The sequence below is a fragment of the Echinops telfairi genome, unplaced genomic scaffold (genome assembly GCF_000313985.2).
Source record: "Echinops telfairi isolate 266 unplaced genomic scaffold, ASM31398v2 ScPeMD7_2;HRSCAF=8, whole genome shotgun sequence".
Classification (NCBI taxonomy): Eukaryota; Metazoa; Chordata; class Mammalia; order Afrosoricida; family Tenrecidae; genus Echinops; species Echinops telfairi.
In genome coordinates, this window is record NW_022103898.1 from 70,826,060 (window position 1) to 70,846,550 (window position 20,491).

Consider the following 20,491-nt stretch of genomic DNA (forward strand, 5'->3'; position numbering starts at 1 on the left):
ATGTATGTATGGATTGTGATAAGAATTGTACGAGCCCCCAATAAAATGATTTAAAGAAATCTGTGTGTAATTTAAAAAGAAAATTGGTAAACACAGGATCTCTCTGATTACTAAAATCAAAAACTCTCAAAGCACAGAGTTATGAGGTATTTAAGGGCATGCATGAGTATTTCCCAAAAAAAGTTTAGACAACTAAAATAAAACAACCAAAACAGTTAATTAGTAAATAGAAGTATATATAAACTTCATCCTATCATTAATATGATGCCTTTATATTTAGGTAAAAATTATCTAAGAAGGGACATTATTTAAATAATAAAAAGTTTCGCATCATAAAGCACTCCAGAAAGCTTGCCTTTCTAATAAACTATTATTTATTTTTCTTCTTTTAATACATTTAGTAATAATGGTCTATGCTAATTTTTCCATGATCTGTTGCCTTCCCTGCGATCTGTTCTGCAGAGATAACTGAATCAGAACGGCCTGATGGCAGTGGGCTTTGGGTTAGTTCTCTGTAACTGATTTCTCATCCCTGCTCTTCGAGACCCTATTAGGACAGAGCAGAACAGACTATAAGATTCTGGAACTAACTTTTTTAGGCTGCTGGTTTTGAACTGTAGATCTTGTGGTTAGCAGCCTACTAGTAACTCACTATGCTACCAGGGCTTCTCCATGGCAGTGAATGAGTGAGTGATTTCCAATTGTAAGTATACTAACCCTCTTAGCCTCTCTATCTTACCTGCAGCATTTAGCCCCGTAACTATTCCCTATCCACTAAAACAGTGCATTACCTTGAGCTCAGTTACAAAATGGGATGAAAGTTTTCCTGAGTTTAGATGATTATTCTTTTTGCTTGGCCTTCCTATTCTCCACCATTACTTTGAGATACCTTCCTCCCTTTAAGCCTCAGCATGTAGATCCCTACGCTTAACACATTATCATTAGTCTCCAAGCTTTTGGTTCTTTTAATTGCATTCTGTCCATTTGTTTGCATGAACCATTACTTCAAGATTTTACAAACTGCCACTGTAGCAGAGATTACAAAAGTTCATGGAAAAATTCCACTATCTTTCAATTCCATCTTTCCACAAACTCTTGGAAGCACCCTTGTAGTATATTTGTTTCTCAATAAGAATAAGAACAAGGTTAAATAGGACATACACTAAAAAAAAATTTTTTTAAAGACATGTACAAATTTAAGATATTCTAAGTGCCTTTATAAAATAACCATAGACTACAAATTAAAGACTACTACTCTGGATTTTTAGCTCGTAAAAAACTCTTAGTGACATTGACTTGATTTCAACTCAAAGCAACCCTAGAGGACAGAGTAGAACTAACTCTCCCTGAGGGTTTCTGAGACTTATCTTTACAGGAGTATACGAAGCTTCATCTTTCTCCAACAGGACAGCTGGTGGTTTTGAATTGCTGACTTTGTGGCTAGTAGCCCAACTCATAAACCACTAGGCCACCAGTATTGCTTCTGAGTTCACAGGTTGCATTTCAAATTGAAGACAGGTATTATTTAAGCTAAAGAAATATGAATGAATAATAAAGAAAAAAAACCTGCCTCTTAAGCCTTTATTACAACTTCCAGAAACCCAAATCATTTAAGATTCCTACTTCTAGTATTTGAACAATGTTAAAATAGGTAAGAAATATAGAAATTTCAGAGTTGATTTTGTTATTTATGATAACTATATCTTTTAGTACCAGAAACAAAACTATTGATAACCAAATCTATTTGTTTCAATAAGCAGAAATTATATGCCTATAAATAAACACTTCACAAAACTACGTAACACAAATTTTCATAATTTTTAACCAAATGTGGCTTGGTGGTGCAGTGTTAAGTGCCTGCCTGCGAACCAAACAGTCACTAGCTTAAACCCACTAGCTACTCTGAGGGAGAAAGATACGGGCAAGCTCTAAAGATTACAGTCCATGGGGCAGTTCTAATCTGACTACAGTCACTATGTGTTGGCTCAACAGCAGTTGGATAGGTTTTAACTAAAAAGGTCTGTTTAGCATGCCTGAATTAATTTCTCTGGTTAACCTTGCTGTAATATACAGGCTTCATAATTAAAATATTCTAAGAAGTACATGCTTATTTTCTACCTGTACGAGTATCCAAATAGTGAGTGTAAAACAGAGTATTACAAGTCATTTAGGTACTTATTATTTATCCTAATAAAGAGTAGTTTGTAATGGTTTATTTATAAAGTGTTTCCTCTCTGTAAGCAAGAGCACTCGGGGACAGAGCTGTCAAAATACTACTATGACACTAGATTAAGTTTATACTTAGTGTTTCAGTCATCAATTTGGAATTCTGTTAAATCAGAGGAACCCAGATAGCAGAGGGCAATGTATGAGTAAGAATTACTGGCTTAGTTTTCCATTTGATTTTGTTCTTACCTCTCATGCCTTATCTAATTGATTTTAGTTTTCTCTATAGTTTTCAAGATGACAAAAACAGCCTCTTCAAAATATCAATCTCCTTCTACTTTTTCTGCTACACACTGAGCCACATACTTTTGAATATTTTTTCAGTAATATATAAAATGTCTGAATTAAATGTAATTCTCATGCTACCTTCACAAGAGGATATTGTTACTGAAAAAGTAAAAGCTAGATAAAAAACAAAACAAAGCTAATGATCTCAAAGGCATTAACTGAAATATTAAGCCTTAAGGAAAAAATTAACAGTACAATTTAGTCAACATTTAATAGTTGTACCTTAGAATTCATGGCTACGGAATAAGAAAATTACTAAAATTAAATTTCTGGTAAAATAAGGGTTAACTTATAGATGTACAAAAAACTCGTACAATTATTTTACATTTAAATCAAGTTGTAGAAATTTAGATATAACTTCCATCAAGATAATACACCTGCTCATTAACTGAGAATAGTTAGTAAACTTTATCCCAAACACCTCTGTTCTTGCCTTTCTAGATTGTTTTTTTGTTTCCAAATCTCAAAGAATATTGAAAAAGAACACAGGAGTCTCTAGAATGCTAACCCTGTTGTATTTACAGTGTAAATGAAGGGACACAGAATTCCTCGGGGAAGGATTAGAAGATATGGTGAGAGACAATAGCTCCATGTGTTGATGTTTGTTTAATAAACGTTTGTATGAGTTATTAGCAATACTTTTTGACTCCCCCTCATATTATAGCTATTATTCTACTGCAAGTTATAGACAGATGTTCCAAAGCTGACATTTCACTTTTAGCATTGTGTATATGGTTCCTTTAAAAGAAAACTTAATTTTGACACAATCAAATCCATTCACAGTATGTTCTGTGATCTCTAAGATACAGATAGACATTCTCCAAAATTTCTATTAGGTTTTAGCTTTACCATTTTTTTTTCTTTGCGTCCCTGGGAGCTTTACCACTTTTATTTAATCCTCACGTAAGTTTGTTTTCGTATGCAATATGTAAGGTTGTTACCTAATTTTCTTTTTCTCCAAATAGCTAGTTTTCCAAATAAAATCTAAGTATATATCTTATTTTAATCCACCCATATGTTCCTTCATATCTTGTGGCACCACATATTATATATCAACTTCTCAAATATACATGTCTTTCTAAGCTATTTATTCCAGTCTATCTGTTTTCGTTGCCGACTGTAACTGTTTTTTATTACTATGGTTTTGCAGTAAGTCTCACTATCTGGCAGGTCAAGTGCTCCTCTTTAACTCTTCTTTTTCAAAACTGACATAGGCATTCTTGGATCTTTGTTAGTCTAAATTCATTTTAGAATAAGTCTGTCAAGTTTCTAAAAAAAAAAAAAAGGAAATTCAAATTAGAATTTCAAAATGGAAGTACCAACATGATAGACTTAAAGAAAGAGGCAGTACTATGTGATATGATCCTTTATCATCTTTTGTCTTTTAATAAAGTAAAAAAAATTGCCCATAAAAAAGTTATGATTCTTAGGTTAGTTTTGTGAAACTATTTTCTAAAAGGGTTACTAATGGCATACAACAAGGGCTGAAACTCAACAGTTCACTGGCCAAATATGGGATACTATATGGTTTTATAAATTAAATTTTATTGATAGCCATATTTACTAATTGACATTATCTATGCTTCATGGTGCATTAGGAATGGCCTAATTTTGAAAGAGGTCATATGACTCACAATGCCAAAATTTATTTATTACTTGGCCTTTTATAGAAAAAATGTGATCCCTGGATAAAGAATCACAAATCACAAATCAAGAGTTCAAATTCAACAGCTGCTCTTTGGGAGAAAAATGAAGCTGTCTGCTTCTGTAAAGATTTAGTCTCAGAAACCCTATATAGTGTTATTAAGTTAGAACTGAACCAATGGCAATGGGCTGTTTTTAAAATTTTTGGTTGATACTGAAAGAAAACAGTAATAGAAATTAATCTTACAATGAATAATCTTGCTCAATTTTCTCATTAGTTCTTGTTGTTTGCAGATTGTTTATGGAGTCTATGTAAATGATTGTATAATATACACAGTGGATTTACTGTTTTCTCAATAAGGTCATTTTTGAAGTATAACAATTAAATATAACGTTTACCAGACATTTGGAGTACACATTTGATCAAGCTAGGAGAATTCCATTTCTTTCTTAGTTTCCGGAAAATCTTATAGATAGGTGCTAATAATATCAACTTTTTTGGTAGAAATATCCCTTGGTTATGAACCTATTTTACGGACCTACTTTAATTGCCTGTCATTTAACACACGGGGTTGAATTGGTTCGATCATGGCTAATAAAGTGAAACAGGAATAGATGAGAACGTTTACAATTTGAGTGATTCATCACTATCGGGAAGGGGATACATTGTAAGAAGCATAGAGAACCTTTACAAGAACCTGATGCATGAGATTGTATTATTAGCAGGGGTATGGAGGAGACTCATACATGTTCAAAATGGCATAGTGGCTTCTATCGTTGGGCAGGGTGCTGCTTTCTCTGAGGGAGCACCATTATCTTTTAGGGGGGCACCATTATTTTGAGGAGGGTGCTGCCACCTTTGAAGCTATACTATAATGTTATAGACATATGCCCTCTCTTTGCAATGACTGAGCCAAACTCCAGACCCCCAGAAATTAAAAAAAACATTGCTGTAAGTCAATTCCAACTCACAGTGATCTGATATAGTAGGGGGGTTTGTAACACCAGATCTTTACAAAAGCAGGTTATTTCATCTTTATTCCACAAAGTAATTGGTGGGTTGAACTGCCCACCTTGCAGCTAACCATTCAGCACTTACCTAAAAGTTCCAACAGGGCAGCTAACTTCATTTACTGTATGTGCAGCCATTAAATCATTGTCTTGCACTAAGGCGAGGTAAGAACTGTGAGTATATGTTCCAAATGGCCGACAGTTCTTAAAGGCACAGGAAGAGACCTTATTTGTAAGCTGGGGGCTGCCCGTATATACTAATAAGCTATCATTTGGTAATGTTTATTTTATAGGGAATAAGCACAGCTTTGTATCCCTTACTATTTGAGCTACCTACTAAACTCACAGATTTGGTGAGGGTTGGAACTCTTAATTACAGTTCTGTGTATCTTCAGTTTAGTACTTTTATCCACCAATATTTATTATATTTATACAGTGTAAAATATTGTATTTTAATACAATATATAATATTGTATTAAATATTTTCTTTTATGCAAAGCAAGTGCTATAGTTTGATTAAATAAAAATGATATGCTAGGAGACAGGTGAGAAGATAATGAGAAAATGATGTTATCTTTGATGTAAAAATCAGTTATTTTAAGTAGAAAAGATTTCTCAGTCTTTGGAATAATGCTATTAATCCACAAATAGCGTAGTAATTTCAAAAATTATTTAATAATAGTACATCAATCTAAACATGAGCTAGAAAAGACAACACTGGTTCAGATCTAATGTCCAAAAGAAAAAGGTTACTTAGAAATCTTCATCTGTTATTTAATATATGATTCTACAACCATCTTTTTTTATTCTTCTTATACCTGTATGCATCCAACCAACTAAAAGTAAAAAATGAAAATAACCACTGTATAATTCACTTCCCTAGGCGAATTCTCATAATTTAAAAATAAGAACTCCATGTAAGACAAAATAGAGAACCACTTATTAAAGGTACATATTGTAGTGTTGAGTAAAATTAAATGTCAGGTCTTTACTCTCTTTTATATGCTATTAGCAATTACGAAATTATTATTAATTTAAGTGATTAATTTTAAGTATTTGAAAACACAGCTTTACAAGACCTCATTTGAAAATTTGAAATACAAAAACTTTAATTCTTTAAAAGATATTAAAATTCCTTTGAGGAAAAATATAACCAAAATGATAAGAAAAGACTTTCTTTAACCCACTTGATTTGAATGTTTGTTGAGAAAATGTTAATGTGCTCGATGATAGAGTGCAGCCTTAGGTGATCTATGTACTACATACTTTTCAAAGATCCATACAATCTGAGCATGTAAACATCACTGGATCTATGGTTTTAACAATGAATTATAATCTGATTATGGTAAAACAGTAAAAAAGATTCCTATTTTGTCAGCTTTCATTTATCATCAAAGCAATTCTCCTAATTTTACTCCTAAAAATAAGTCTGAAACACTTATTTTTAAAAATCCAAATCTTACTTTCATAGGAAATTAATTTTGATAAAAAATATTAAAAGTTTGAAATAAATCACAAAGAACTTTCAAAAATTGGGTAAATATTCAGTAAGCAGATATAACTGTCTCATATATAACACTTATTTATACCATATCTTATTCCGAGAGATTTGAAGTAGAAAGCCTTTTAAAAATGATAACATATTAAGTATGAATTGAGGTAAATTCTCTACTAAGAATAGAATATTAAAATATAAAATGGTATATATTTTTGCAGAATAATACAATCTGGTTCTTTCATCCTGCTAGATTTCACTGTTAGATACCAGGTCTCAAAATCATGCAATAAGCCATAAAAAACGGGAACACTTACTTAGGAGTAGAAGGACCTCTTGGCCATGTTCCGTCTTCATTTTTCTGTTCTATCACTAAAACCTGCAAATATGACATAACAAAAGGGTGTTTCCTATAATTATAAAGTGAAAATAGCTTTAGAAGATTAAATGACTATACGAAGTAGCTAATTATTTACAGGACAATAGAAAAAGTGAAGGAGGATTTGCATTTTGGTTCCAAAACTAGGCAGAGTAAAAAAACATCTTAAATAGAAGAAGTCAGTGCAGAGAATGAGAAGGGAAAGAAAAATTGAACTAACAATGAACAATTTGTTCTAAGACTTTAAGCAAAATAGAGTGCAACTCAAGTAAATAAAATAGAAGTTACTTGGAGACAGAGAGTACATCTCTCTCTTCTTCATATTTTAGCTTATAACATGGTACTGTGCCAATAACAGATGCTCAATAAATAACTGTAGCTGTTGCTAAACTTACTGATATATGATCTTAGTTAACTATTATGCTCATATTGAGTGACATGTACCAAATTATAGGTGATACATAATTTATCTGGGGCTATGAAATGTGTACCAATATTATTATTATGTAAATTATAGTTTTATATATAAATGATAGGCACATCATCTACATTTATATCATTTATTTAATCAGACTGAAATTTTCTACTACAGCATGGCTGATGTAGAACTTTCCTATATTTTAAAACATCCCTGAATCTTCCTCACTTTTCTAGTCTAAAAGAGAACTCTTGCTTCTAGTTTTTCCTATGTGGGAGTTTGTGCAAAAAAATAAAAACTAATTAAATTGGTCAAAAATAAAAATAAAATTAGCAAAAGAAATGTGTTACTACCAAGAGGTTAATTTCTAAATTTATGAGACATTATAAGGCAATATGAGAAAAATTAAAGTTTTTACAAATTTTAATATATTCTCTATGCTCTGATTTATTGACTTTTTTCTAAAAGTTTGTAACCTATATTACATATGCTTTTGGTAATATATTTTTGTAGACTGTGTGCTTCAGGCCATTGATAAATTGGAAATTATATCCTAACCATGTAAAATAAAAAAGTATTTCAAAAGCCACCAAAACACCAATGAAAAAAATAGAATTATATTCTTCAAAGAATATGCTAACTTAAATATTTTAATTGTTTGAAAAAGCTAACTAATGCTTCATGCATTCGAAAACATATAACACATATAAGGGAACTTAAAAAAATTTGTGGCAAATTAATTATGGTATTGGCAAAATGGGATCTCTCTCTAGAAAATGAACCAAGACTCGTATCTCATCCCATAAACAAAAGCCAACTCAAAACAGATGAAAGAACTAAATGTAAATCCCAGAGCTTAAAAGAGTATCAGTGAGAAAATAGGGTTTATACCCTAGTACAGGGTATAAACACAACATTAAAGCATAGTGATGCACATGCAGGGTAGAAGGAAAAAAATAGATGACTGGGACCTACTAAAAATAAGATACTTGAGTGCATCAAAAGATTTTATCAAATAATAAAACAAGAGCCAACAGACTGGAGGGAAAATTGGCAATGATAATATTGGACAAGGAAGTAATCCTTGAATCTATAGAAAACTGCAACACCTCAACAAGAAAAGGTGAATAATCCAATTTTAAAAATGGGCAAAGAACATGAAGACAATTCACCTAAGAAGTCATCCAGATGGCCAACAATCATATCAAGAAATGCTCATGATCACTAGCCATTCGAGAGATGCAAATCCAAACAATGATATATCACCTTATACTAGCATTGACAGCAAAGGTGAAAGAGAAGCAAACCAAAAAAGCAAATGCTGGAGAGGATGTGGAGGTCCTAGAACTCTCACACACTGAGGGTGGGGCTGTAAAACTGTGCAACTACTGTGAAAAGCAATATGGTGCCAACCACCTCAAACAACCGGGACTCAGCAATCTCTTTGCTGGGTATATACCTAAAGAACTAAGAGTTATAACATGAACAGACATATATACAAACATGTTCATCGCAGCACTCTTCCAAATAGCAAGAAGAGGGAAACAACCTGAGAGGACAAAGAAACTTTGATACAGACACACCATGGAACATTATGCATTGCTGAAACACAATGATGGAACCGCGAAGCACCTCATGGCATGGATGAGCATGAGAACATAATGCTGAATGAAGTTTCGCAATCACTAACGGGCAAATATTGTGAGACCAATGAAGACAAAAAATTTCATATCAAAGGATGGGGCTCGGGGGCAGGCAAGGGCGGGAAGATGAAGCAATAGGTTAGAGCAGGGGTGGAGAATATCTGCTCTGTGGGCCTTATAAGGACCTAGAACACATCAATACAAGCTAACATCACATACTTCACAAAGAAGCAGCAGTTCCAGCCATCACAAAAGGGGTGAGTTAATTAAATGTTTGCCTAGTATGGCTCTTGGAAGAAAAAAAGGTTTCCTTTTCCTGGCTAGAGATTAAACAGGTGTTAACTAGGGTGAAAAGAAACAGTAAGCCAGGGGGAGAAGACACCTAAAGTGAGGGGAGTGGGACAAACTACTGATGAGGGTTGAGAAGTAGTTTGAATTGTTGAATGCACAACTGATGCTCTGTAAACCTGCACTTCATTTACAAATCGAAAAATTATATTTAAAAAAAAAGTGCACAGTACACCTATAAATCTGATTTCTCCCTGGTCACATTGCTCTCCTTTCCTACAAGAGGCAATTTAACCATTTTCCTCAATTTTCTGGTAATGTACTCATATATTTTTACAGATATATAAAACTAATTTAGCGAATGATTTTTAGGTCTTGAATAAAGTTTTCTTTACTGTAACCTATAAATTTAGTTATATCTCCATTTACCCCCACCCCCACCCCCCACCCAACACACACAAACTTTACGGGCATTTTCAAGTTTTAAGTCAGTTATAAAACAAGAGATTTCAAGCATGGGAATTTTCAAAGTTACGCACTTAATATTATTTATAGTTTGTCTTTTAGAAAAGATCTTTCAAAACTGAAAGCTAAAGTAAATATCTAAAGTTTAATTCCTAGTATTTCTAATTAAAAATCCTTGCCTCTATAAGCACTGATAATGTCAATGGCTATTTCAAAATTACTCCTTAATTCAAATACAACACTAGTCGAATAAAATTTTGCTAACAATTTAAAACACAAAATGAAAATATTTGGTTTCAAATTTACTTAGATCAAACACACAATATAGGAAGGAGAGGCAAATACTTCAACAATAAATCCTTGCTTCAATTTCAAATGATAATAGTTTTAATTTTAATAAAATCTTTACTTAAACAAACAAGTCATGGATAGTGTTTAGTTAATTTATAATCAGTCAGAAAAGAGTTCTTATAAAATGTGGAACATTTTTTTCTGATTCGTTTTAAGCAAATCAAACCAGCTGCTGTTGGCTGATTGTGACTAGCAGCAATCCCGTGTCGTGCGGGGTTAGAATGTGCTCCACGCGGTTTCCCAGACTGTGACCTTTCTGAAGCTGACTTCCAGACCTTTCTTCCAAGACACTTCTAGGTGAGTTTGAATCACCAACTATGTTTTTAGTAGGTGATTGCTTAACTGTAATACATTACCCAGGTCTACTTTAGAGGAGTAACTGGCCTTATGAGTATTGTTTCCCTCTTACTGTTTTTTTCTTTTATCTACAATCTGAACTTGGGTAACTATTATGCTGATATTGAGGAATAATAACAGATAATTTCAAATTATAGATAATATAAAATTTATTTGGAGTTTTGAAATTTGTCTGTATATATGCCTATCAAGGACATCAAATTATTTGACTTTTCTAAGCCTCATTCTAATAACTGAAGAGAATATTTACTATATAGAATTACCAAAAAGTTTTAAAATTTTGTGTTTTTCAAATTGTACTCATGAAGAGAGGAATATGCCTGTTAGAAGACAAGAAGAGGGAGATGGCTGGCTGAGAAAGAGTTCTGGCTCATAGGTGGAGCTCCAAGGGTTCCCACTCTGACTGGACTCAGAGTAACCAGTGAAAAACCAGTTGACATGAAGCTAACTCTGAATGGTGCTTAGTTGACTCTGGCCATCTGGTTATTCCACATGTCAGAATTGAACAATGGCTGACTTGGTAGAAGTGAGGTAGGGTGGTGGGGAGATGGAGAGATGAGCAGATTGCTAAGCTTTTCTATTCTGGATGGACTCAAGCAATTGTCATCTTTTTTGTTAGCAGTAAAGAATGTTAACTGTTTGAACTAGCCAGGAGTTGATCAACCAGAGTAACTTAACTTTCAATTATAATACATACTGCATTTTAAAGAGTGAACTTGATATTAGTTAAAATAAGTCTGGAAAGTACTGTTTTTATAGCTTAGTATAATACTTGAAAAAACAAAAACAAACTCACTATTATCGATTCCATGCCAACTCATAGTGACCCTATAGGACAGGGTAGAACTGCCCCTGTGAGCTTTCAAGACTGAAACTGTTTAACAGTTTGAATGCTTTTGGTTTGAAACTGCCAACCTATCAGATCACAACCCAACTTGTAACCACTGTGCCACCAGTATATTTGGTATGTAGTAAGTAATTTTCCTCCAAAAGACTCAAACCTAAATTCACTGCCTTTGAATTGATTCAGACTAATAGCAACCCAACAGGGCAGAGTAAAATGGCCCCCTTTGCATTTCCTAAATTTAAATCTATATGGGAGGAAACTGTCCCACCTTTCCCACAGAACAGCTGGTACGTTCAAATGAGTTTAATGCATAGGCCCAATACACCACCAGGGCTCCTTTTATTTTCACAAGGAGCCAGGATAATATTCTTTATGTTTATTGCCAGTATAATCTTTGGTATGTAGTAAATAATTTTCCTCCAAAAAACTCAAACCCAAATTCATTATACTATACTATAGGATAGTGTGTCTTGGGACCAATAAAGTAGTATTATTAGAGTGTAAATTGGAAGGCAAGAATCTAAATATGCCTGGAATACTAGGAAAATTATTAAACCCTGACTTGTATTTTGTGATAAAATGTCTATACTTCAGTCTATAATCATTAAGAAGTCATGAAAGGTTTGTGGGATGGATAATTAAGTTTTCATTTCAGAAACAGTATTTTGAAAGAAATGTAGAAGAATGAATGGACATGTAAAAAGACCAGCACAGTGAGAAGTCTGTTAAGAGACTACTGAAAAGTAAGACTGGAGCTGGAATAGAGGGAAGAATCCAGGTGATATGTAGACGGTAAAATCAGGAGAACTTGCTGATTCTATTTCAAACTCTCCAATCATTTCTTTACACCACAAAGAGAGACCAAATCAGGGGCTACTATGTTATGACAAGGGCTGGCAAAAATATGATACATTAGTCCCCCTGCCTGCTTTTACAAATAAAGTTTTATTGGAACAGCTATTCCACTTATTTATGTACTCTTTCTAGTTGCTTTCATGCTACTATAATGGTAGAGTTGTGGTTACTATGGAGACCAAAAGTCTAAAAGAACAAAATATTTATGATTTTGTATTTGAGAAAAATGTTTGCTGACTTGTAATTATACATATTTTTTGGACTGAAAATAATTTCTTTTTAACAAGTAGATTATTTCCAACCTAAAGTAAATAAGTACAACTTCAGTGACCAAGTGAGATAAGAAGAAATGTTAGAAAGAGGAAGCCAAAAACTAGAGAACCCATTATATAAAGATATTCATTAAATTCTGCAACCCCAAAGCTTCATGTACAGGTGACATCAACTAAGTCCATATGGAAGAAGCACACCCAGCCTATGTGATCCAAGGATTGTAAAGAATAAAATCCAGATCCAAAGGAAGGAATGGTATCGGAGCTTAAATTGTGAACACCTGGTTTGCAGAAGACTATGATGACAGTGGAAGCCCAAAGTTCATTTGCAGGGCCTCACACAGACTAAGCCTACTTTGAATGCCCTCAGATCATTGTCCAAGGGACAGTTATCAGACTGAGAGCATATTTTAAAGTTGATTTATGGCAGATATAGTTAAGTTAAAACGTAGTGTCTTATCAGTTGATGTCCTTTTGGATGCTTTTTAGTTGTATCAGTTTTGTTTTGTTTTTTTAAGTGAAAGGTAAATACATCTGGATTAAGCATCTGATACACGTGTGAATACTCTCTGGCCATATACCAGGGATATGCATAGCCCTGGAATCATGCAGAGTGTATTGGAAAATGGATTACTACAGGTACAGTTAGGTTAAAATTCAACACCTTATCATTTGATTTCCATTTTACTGATTTGAAAATTTTCTAATATTTTCTGCTTTCTTTTCAATTGAGGTTTTTCAGTTTTATTTTGTTATTGCTTTTGCTTTGGTATGATTTTCTGTATATGAAATACAGGATAAGTAAATCTAGAGATAGTAACTGAATTAATGGTTGCTTGGGGTATGGCAGGGGAGATTGTGGGAAAATAGGGAGCTAATAATAATCAGTACAAGAAAGAAGATAATATTCTAAAACTGATTGTGGTGACAACTATACAACTCTTTTTAATGATTGAATTATTGTATATGTGAATTATATGACAATAAACCTGTTAAAAAGAAATTAATGAAAAACAAAAGTAAAACCCAAATGCTTCATGTACAGTATGATTAAAATAAAGAGTACTGCAAAATATACCTGTCCTTGGTATAAACCAGCATCCTGAATGGTGCTATCTGGTTTATTCAGTGGTTCAAATGTATTACTCATATATTTGTTCCACAATCTGGTCTCCTTTTCATCTGGAATATTGAAGATTTTTCTTATTTCCTTTTCAATTGTATCTAGATTTGAGAAAAAATATATTAACATAATAAGTATTTGACAATATACCACAAATAGCCAAGCGTTCATCAGCATATATAATACTCCTAAATTTAAAATACTTATAAAATAGCAAGAATGAATACATAAACAAAATCCAAATTCACTGCAATTGAGTCAATTCTGAATTGTAGCAACCCTCTAGTATAGAGTAGAATTGCCCCCATGGGTTTCCATTAATGTAACTCTTTATGGGAGCAGAGCCTACTCTTATAGCTTAGAACTACTAATCTCATTGTTAGCAGGCCCACATGTAGTCCACTATGCCACCCAGCTCCTACTAAATACATTAAGGTGGGGGTTAAAAAAGAGCAAAAGAAAATGATTATTTGGGATACTTTAGCATTCCAAAAGTAAGAGTTAGATCACAAACACTAAAGTATAATTCATGTCATATAGGATGAATTTTAACTTTCCACACATTATAAAACCAGCATAATTTCTTATGAAATGTAAGAGTTAAAAATTAGAGCTTCAATCTGAGATGCTACAGATGGAAAAAAATCCTTTAACACCTCAGTTTGAACAGCTAAATAAAATTGAACTTAACTTATATATTCAATAGAAAGGAACTGCCTTGTTTCAAGGTAATGCCTGTACTGGCCAAACGTTTCTTGTTTTCAAAGTAAAACCATGCATTTCTCTTATATCCAAATCAATTATCTAGCTGAATGAAAAAAAACCAGTATTAAACTATAATAGTTTAACCAATTATGACACAAAGCATTATCTACCTATTTGAGTACAGATGTAATTAAGTTTAAATACCACAGTTAAACAAATCATTTTTTAAAATCTTGTATTAGAAAGAGATATTAAGTAACATTAGTAAATCTATTTAATTCTGGTCAATAATTTGTCTAAATTAGATTAAAAATACTATAATTAAAATATTTCAGGGTATATAAACAAATATAAAATATTTCTATAGTTTAAAATATTTGACTAGTTTAGAAAGTATAATACATAATATGACAGACATAATAAAAAAATGTTCTCTGAAGAAATATAAAAATTGTTGTGCTCCCCACTTATGATGATGTGAAAATCGACAATATGTGAAATGAAGTATGAACACATCAGATCACAAAATGAAGGACATTACCAAATTACACCATTACTTAACTTTCAAACCTAATACGCGTGGCCCAGTCAAAATGACATATAATTTTTACAACTAGCACCTTGGCATTTAGTACTGCCAGACATGTTATTCATGTGCAAAACAGATAGCTTTTTCAATATTGTTGTAAATATGAAATGGCAGATAGAGTTGATAATGAGTGACAGTGTACACTTACATAACATACTTAAATTTAGCCCAATAATATGTCCTATGGTGGCATAGTGGTTATATTTGGCTGCTAATCAGAATGTCCAGCAGTTCGAAACCACCAGACAGGACTTTCTCCTCCCGTAGAGTTTACAGTCTCGGAAACCTACAGGTGCAGCTCTACCCTGCCCTATAAGGTTACTATGAAGCTAATCCACCTGATGCAGTGATTTTAGTTTTATATCCTAATAGCGTAAAATATTCTTGTAAGAGTTTGTAATGAATGAAATTTTAATTAAATAAGTGGCACATGGATCTCTCTAAAGATTTGCTCAAAACTAAAGGCAAATTGACCAGAACACTCATATAATTGTATGAAATAAATATATTGAGTTTACGCTCTATTTCGGTGGAGTTAAAATGTGTATTTTAAACTTTTTAATACAGTACATCAAGCGCACTGAAAAACGCAGAAATCTTATTCATATTGTGGTGGGAACACCTGTTTAAACAGAACACAGATTAAGAAATAACATTACTAATACCTCAGAAACTGAAGAAGAGGAATAATTTTAGCCCTTCTATATAAACAAATGTTTTTCTTAATTTATATAATTCTCACTGTGAAAACTTCAGAAAATGCTGACAAATATATCTCTCGAAATGTAGTCACTGTGAACATTTTATTATTTCTTCTTCCATACATTTCTCTTATTATGTACATAATCAGTTATATATCGACATATATAGGAACAACTTCATTGAGTTTTTCAGTCTACTTATAAATGGGGGAAGAACAGCGTAGCAGAAGAAATAGTAATACAAAGTAATACCAAGATGGAAACAGACATGGCATGGTATAAAATAACACGGGATATCATTAAAGTACTTACATAAAACTATGTAGAATTCTGTGAGCCAAAAATCATGAGGTTTCAAAAAGTTTATGGAAAAACAGAATTAAAAGATAATAGAAATTTCCAAAACCTTTTTGAAGCCCCCTCACATTTCCTATTTGACTCTATAAAGAAGAGTCACTGAGAAGTGGTATAATATGACAGACATTTAAAATATTCACTTTTAATGATACGTGGAGAACAGACTTCAGCTGGCTACAGTGGAAGACCAGGAGACAGCAGCAATCTAAACCAAGATGGTGGCAACAGAATTGATGCTGAGTAGACAGACTAAGAACATATTCTGAAGGAACTACTATGAAGATATGCTCCTGAGTAACACACAGGCCGAGAAAGAAAAAAATAAAAAATGATGGCGATTTTTATTGGCTTGAGAAATTGGAAGACTTCAAATGTCAATTACTAAAATGGGGGGTAATGACATAACAGCAGGTTTTGTTTTGTTTGAGGGGATTAAGGGGAAAGAGTTTAGTTTCATACATGTCATATCCTGAAATATTACTAGAGATCTAAGTGAAGGTATGAAATAGTTGAAACAAAAGTTAGAGTTAGAGAATAGAAAGTATGAATATAAAAGACATGCAGAATGTATTTTAAAGCGAGAGGACAAGATGAAAATAGAAATTCACTTTGATGATTACAAAAAGGCCAGAGGTGGGGGTGGAGGGGCAACTGGAACAGAGAAGAGGGCAGGGATGGGGAGGGGGGCAGAAGGAAGGTTTAACAGAATATTGTTGATTTCATTTCTTGAGATGGAGAATTTTTGTGAGAAATATATTTATTTCTTTAACACCCTCCTGCCCCACAAAAAAATTGGGGTAGGAAAAGCAAAATTAAAACGGACTTGGAGTCTTTAGTGACAAGCAAGTTCACCTCAAACAAACAAATAAAACATAAAAAAAGATACATGACCTGTAAGCATGTAAGTCTGATTTCTAAAAAATTTTACTGTAAAAACATTAATTTTTAAAGAAACTTACTGTAAAACTATTTGCCAACATTTTTCATGTGGACAGTTCTGATATCAATTATATTAATCATGTGCAATTTTGCTGACAGGTTAAACTAGGGAAGACTTCAAAATTATCACTGGATTTGAGGACATGATAAACAGAGCACCAAGGATGTCTGATGTATGAGCCTCCAGAGAAAGGGAGCAGAGAAGGCCATGATCAGAAAGGAGGATGCTTGAAACTGAAATCTGACAAGTGCAATAAAAGATAATGATAAGGTTAGGGCATAACTGAGAATAGGAGCCTAAGATTGGATGTTGAAAACATCATAGAACTGAGAGCATGCAGGTATTTTTCTACATATTAACCCTTTAGTATTAGGTAAGTAATATAAAGAATACAGGAATAGAAAAACAATAAAAACAACAGAACTTTAAATGTTGATAAATATTTCAGATAGGAAAACATGACTAATTCTGTTAATAATTTTATAAATATACATTATGAGCAATAAATATTGACATAAGGAAATTTTACAGGTTTGTAAAAAAATATTGTTTTCAGTGGTATCCTTAAGGAATAATAAAGCCCAATTTTACCTATATTACTGGGGTTATGTGCAATCCATGAAGCTAGGGGAAAATATTTAAAGGCAAAAAATACTTTGGCTCTGATGTACTAAATTATTTAGACTCTGCTTATAGCTATCGCCTTTTGATTATAACTAATCAATGTAGGAGGAACCAGCTGAAAGGGATAATTTATTAATTTGAAGATAATAGAAAACAGGTATTTTTGTTTTCTAATCCTATTTCATATTTTGTGCATATAGCTAATTTGGTAACTCTTAAGCAAGACTTTTAAAAAACCCCAAGGAAAAATAAATATCCACATTATTATCCAACATTCCATGCTACATAACTCACTTCCTTCAGAAATACAAAATTAGCCCAATTAATACTTCTAAAATAGATGTTCCTGTAGTATGCACAAACTGTTTACAGTAGCAATTCAGAGATCAGACTCTCTATTTCACACCCACAACAAGAGCTATTATCAGAAAAAGGCAAATAACAAGTGTTGGAGAGAATAGAGAAATTGGAACCCTTACCCATGGCTGGTGAGAGTGTGATATGGTACAATCACAGTGGAAAACAGTTTGAAGGCTACTCAAAAAGTTAAAGAATTACCATATGGCCTAACAATTGCACTTGTAGGTATATATGCCAAATTAGTAAGCAAAAACTCAAACAGATACAAAATAGCCAAAAGGTAGAAACAATGCAAGTGATATCAAAGATGAATGGATAAACAAAATTTGGCATATAGGAGGGTAAGTAAAAAACGTATTGGTACAAAATCATATTATTAAACATAACAATATCCATACATTGTCCATATAGGTATAAATATTTCTGATAGCGGTACTTCAATTGTTCTAATCATTCCCCCAAAGAATTCCATATTCTTTGATTTGTACCAATCAAAGCTTCCTTTAAGGGGCTCCAATTCTGTTACTTTCAAATGGGAATAGAAAGAAGTCGAAATGGGCAAGATCAAGGCTAAAGAAAAAAAATTCCTTGATGGAATTTTCCTGGACTTTTTTCTACCAATGCAGTTTTCCATTTTCTCAAAACTCATTCATAATAAGCTCCTGTGACCATCCTGTGTTGAGAAAAATCAGTCAACTTTACACCATTGAAATCCCCCAAGCAGTTGTCAGCTTTTTGAGCTGACCTCTGCCCTGAATGCTAACTGGTCCAGCAGATCCCTCCCCTCAGAAGGCACTGTTTTGATGGCCACTTTTTTGGAAGGCATCCTCAGGAGGTAAAACAAGCGTATTACAGAGATAACTTATCTGAAACTATCCATTGAGTAAAGAGACATGTTTTAACATTTTGTTTGGAATAAACCCTGCATATATGAAGTGGAACTCTAGCAGCAATACTTTTTCACTTATCTTCTTACATACAATAGATTATTGAGCCACAAAAAAGGAAGTTCTGATATGTAAGCAACTCGTATGAACCTTGCTTGATACCATTATGCTAAGTAAAATAAATTAGACTCAAAAGAGGATTCACTGTTATATCATTCCACTTATATGAAATACCTAGAATAAACAAGTGCCACAGGGCCCAAACTCTTGTAGTGACTTCCAGGATTGAAGAGAAAGGGAGTGTGGGGAATTTTTGCTTAAGCGTATTGAGTTTCTATTTAGGGTAATGAAGTGGTGGTGGACACATAACATGGTACATGCCATTCGTGTTAATGAACTGTATACTTAAGAAACGAACATAGGATGGTTAGGTTTAAATCAGAAAATTCTGGTAAAGTGCCTAAAGCATACCATATATTAATTAACAATCATGAATCGGCTAAATTCCTGATACAACTAATTTTAATTTCTTGCAAGGATTTCTGCACAAGCAAACTTGCTCTAATAAATATTTTCATATTTTTTAAAACAAAAACCTACAATAAGAGGAGAAAAAAAACCTACAATAAGAAAGGTAACCTGATACTTGTTGATATTTTCCATCCTATTTCCTTTACTTCTACAATTGCAATGACAAAAAGCAGTGACTACAAAAGCAGTGACAATCCAGATGGGAAACTGTTCTAATATAATGCAGAAATTTCAACTATATAAAAAAATTCAGTGCCAGTGCAATTTTACGATACATATCCAATATAGGTAGCATTTCAAAATATTGGTACAAGTGAGCTTCAAATAGCTTAGGGGAAAATTCCAGTTTTGTAAAATTCCATTTTCCACAAATGTTTTGAAACTCCCTAATATATCTAAATTATGTTGGTTAAATCTATGTTAGATCATACTCTGATGCATAATAAACACTTCGTATGTTATCTTCTTAACAAATTCTTCAGGAGAAAGATGAGGCTCTCTACTCTCCTAAAGAGTTAAGATTCTCAGAAACCCACAGGGGTAGTTCTACCTTTTCCTATAGCAGTGGTTCTCAACCTTTCTAATACCGTGACACTTTAATACAGTTCTTCGTGTTGTGACCCACCCGACCGTAAAATTATTTTCGTTTCTACTTCATAACTGTACTTTTGCAACTGTTATGAATCGGGTGACCCCTGTTAAAGGGTTGTTGGACCCCCCAAAGGGGTCATGACCCACAGGTTGAGAATCACTGTCCTATAGGATCCCTATAATAGGGTCACTATGAGTTGGCATCGACTCCAAGGCAGTGAGTTTGGTGTTTTGATTTGAGAGGTATAGTGGATTGCTGACTGCAAGGTCAACAGTTCAAACCCACCAAGATAAGGCTTTCTGCTACCATGAAGATTTACCACCTTGGAAACCCAAAGAGACAGTCTGCTCTCTCCTATCAATTCTCCTATGAGTGAGAATTGCCTTGATGGCAGTGAGATTTGGGGAAATGGAATGCTTTAAATTCAGAATTTAAACAAGTTATGGATCTTTATAAGACTTACAAATGACCAGGGGTGACAGTGGTGATACCAGGAGGGAAGGGGGGTGTAGAAAGGGGGAATTGATCACAGAGAGCTACATA

General features: G+C 33.2%; 1 protein-coding gene across 7 annotated transcripts in view; it reads right to left on the reverse strand.

The window, feature by feature from the left end:
* USP15 (ubiquitin specific peptidase 15) overlaps positions 1-20,491 on the reverse strand; it is a 132,578-nt gene that overhangs the window by 72,459 nt on the left and 39,628 nt on the right. For 6 of the 7 annotated variants that reach the window (XR_006680041.1, XM_004700490.3, XM_004700489.2 and 3 more), the window contains 2 exons: positions 13,618-13,763; positions 6,982-7,043 (listed from right to left, as the gene is read on the reverse strand). Coding sequence is in view for 6 of the 7 variants with exons in the window: in XM_004700490.3 (XP_004700547.1) it covers positions 6,982-7,043; positions 13,618-13,763 (208 nt within the window). In the remaining variant the exon portion in view is untranslated. Of the gene's footprint in view, positions 1-2,803; positions 3,784-6,981; positions 7,044-13,617; positions 13,764-20,491 lie in introns of those variants that run through there. The other variant, XM_045289893.1, reaches the window with a different exon arrangement.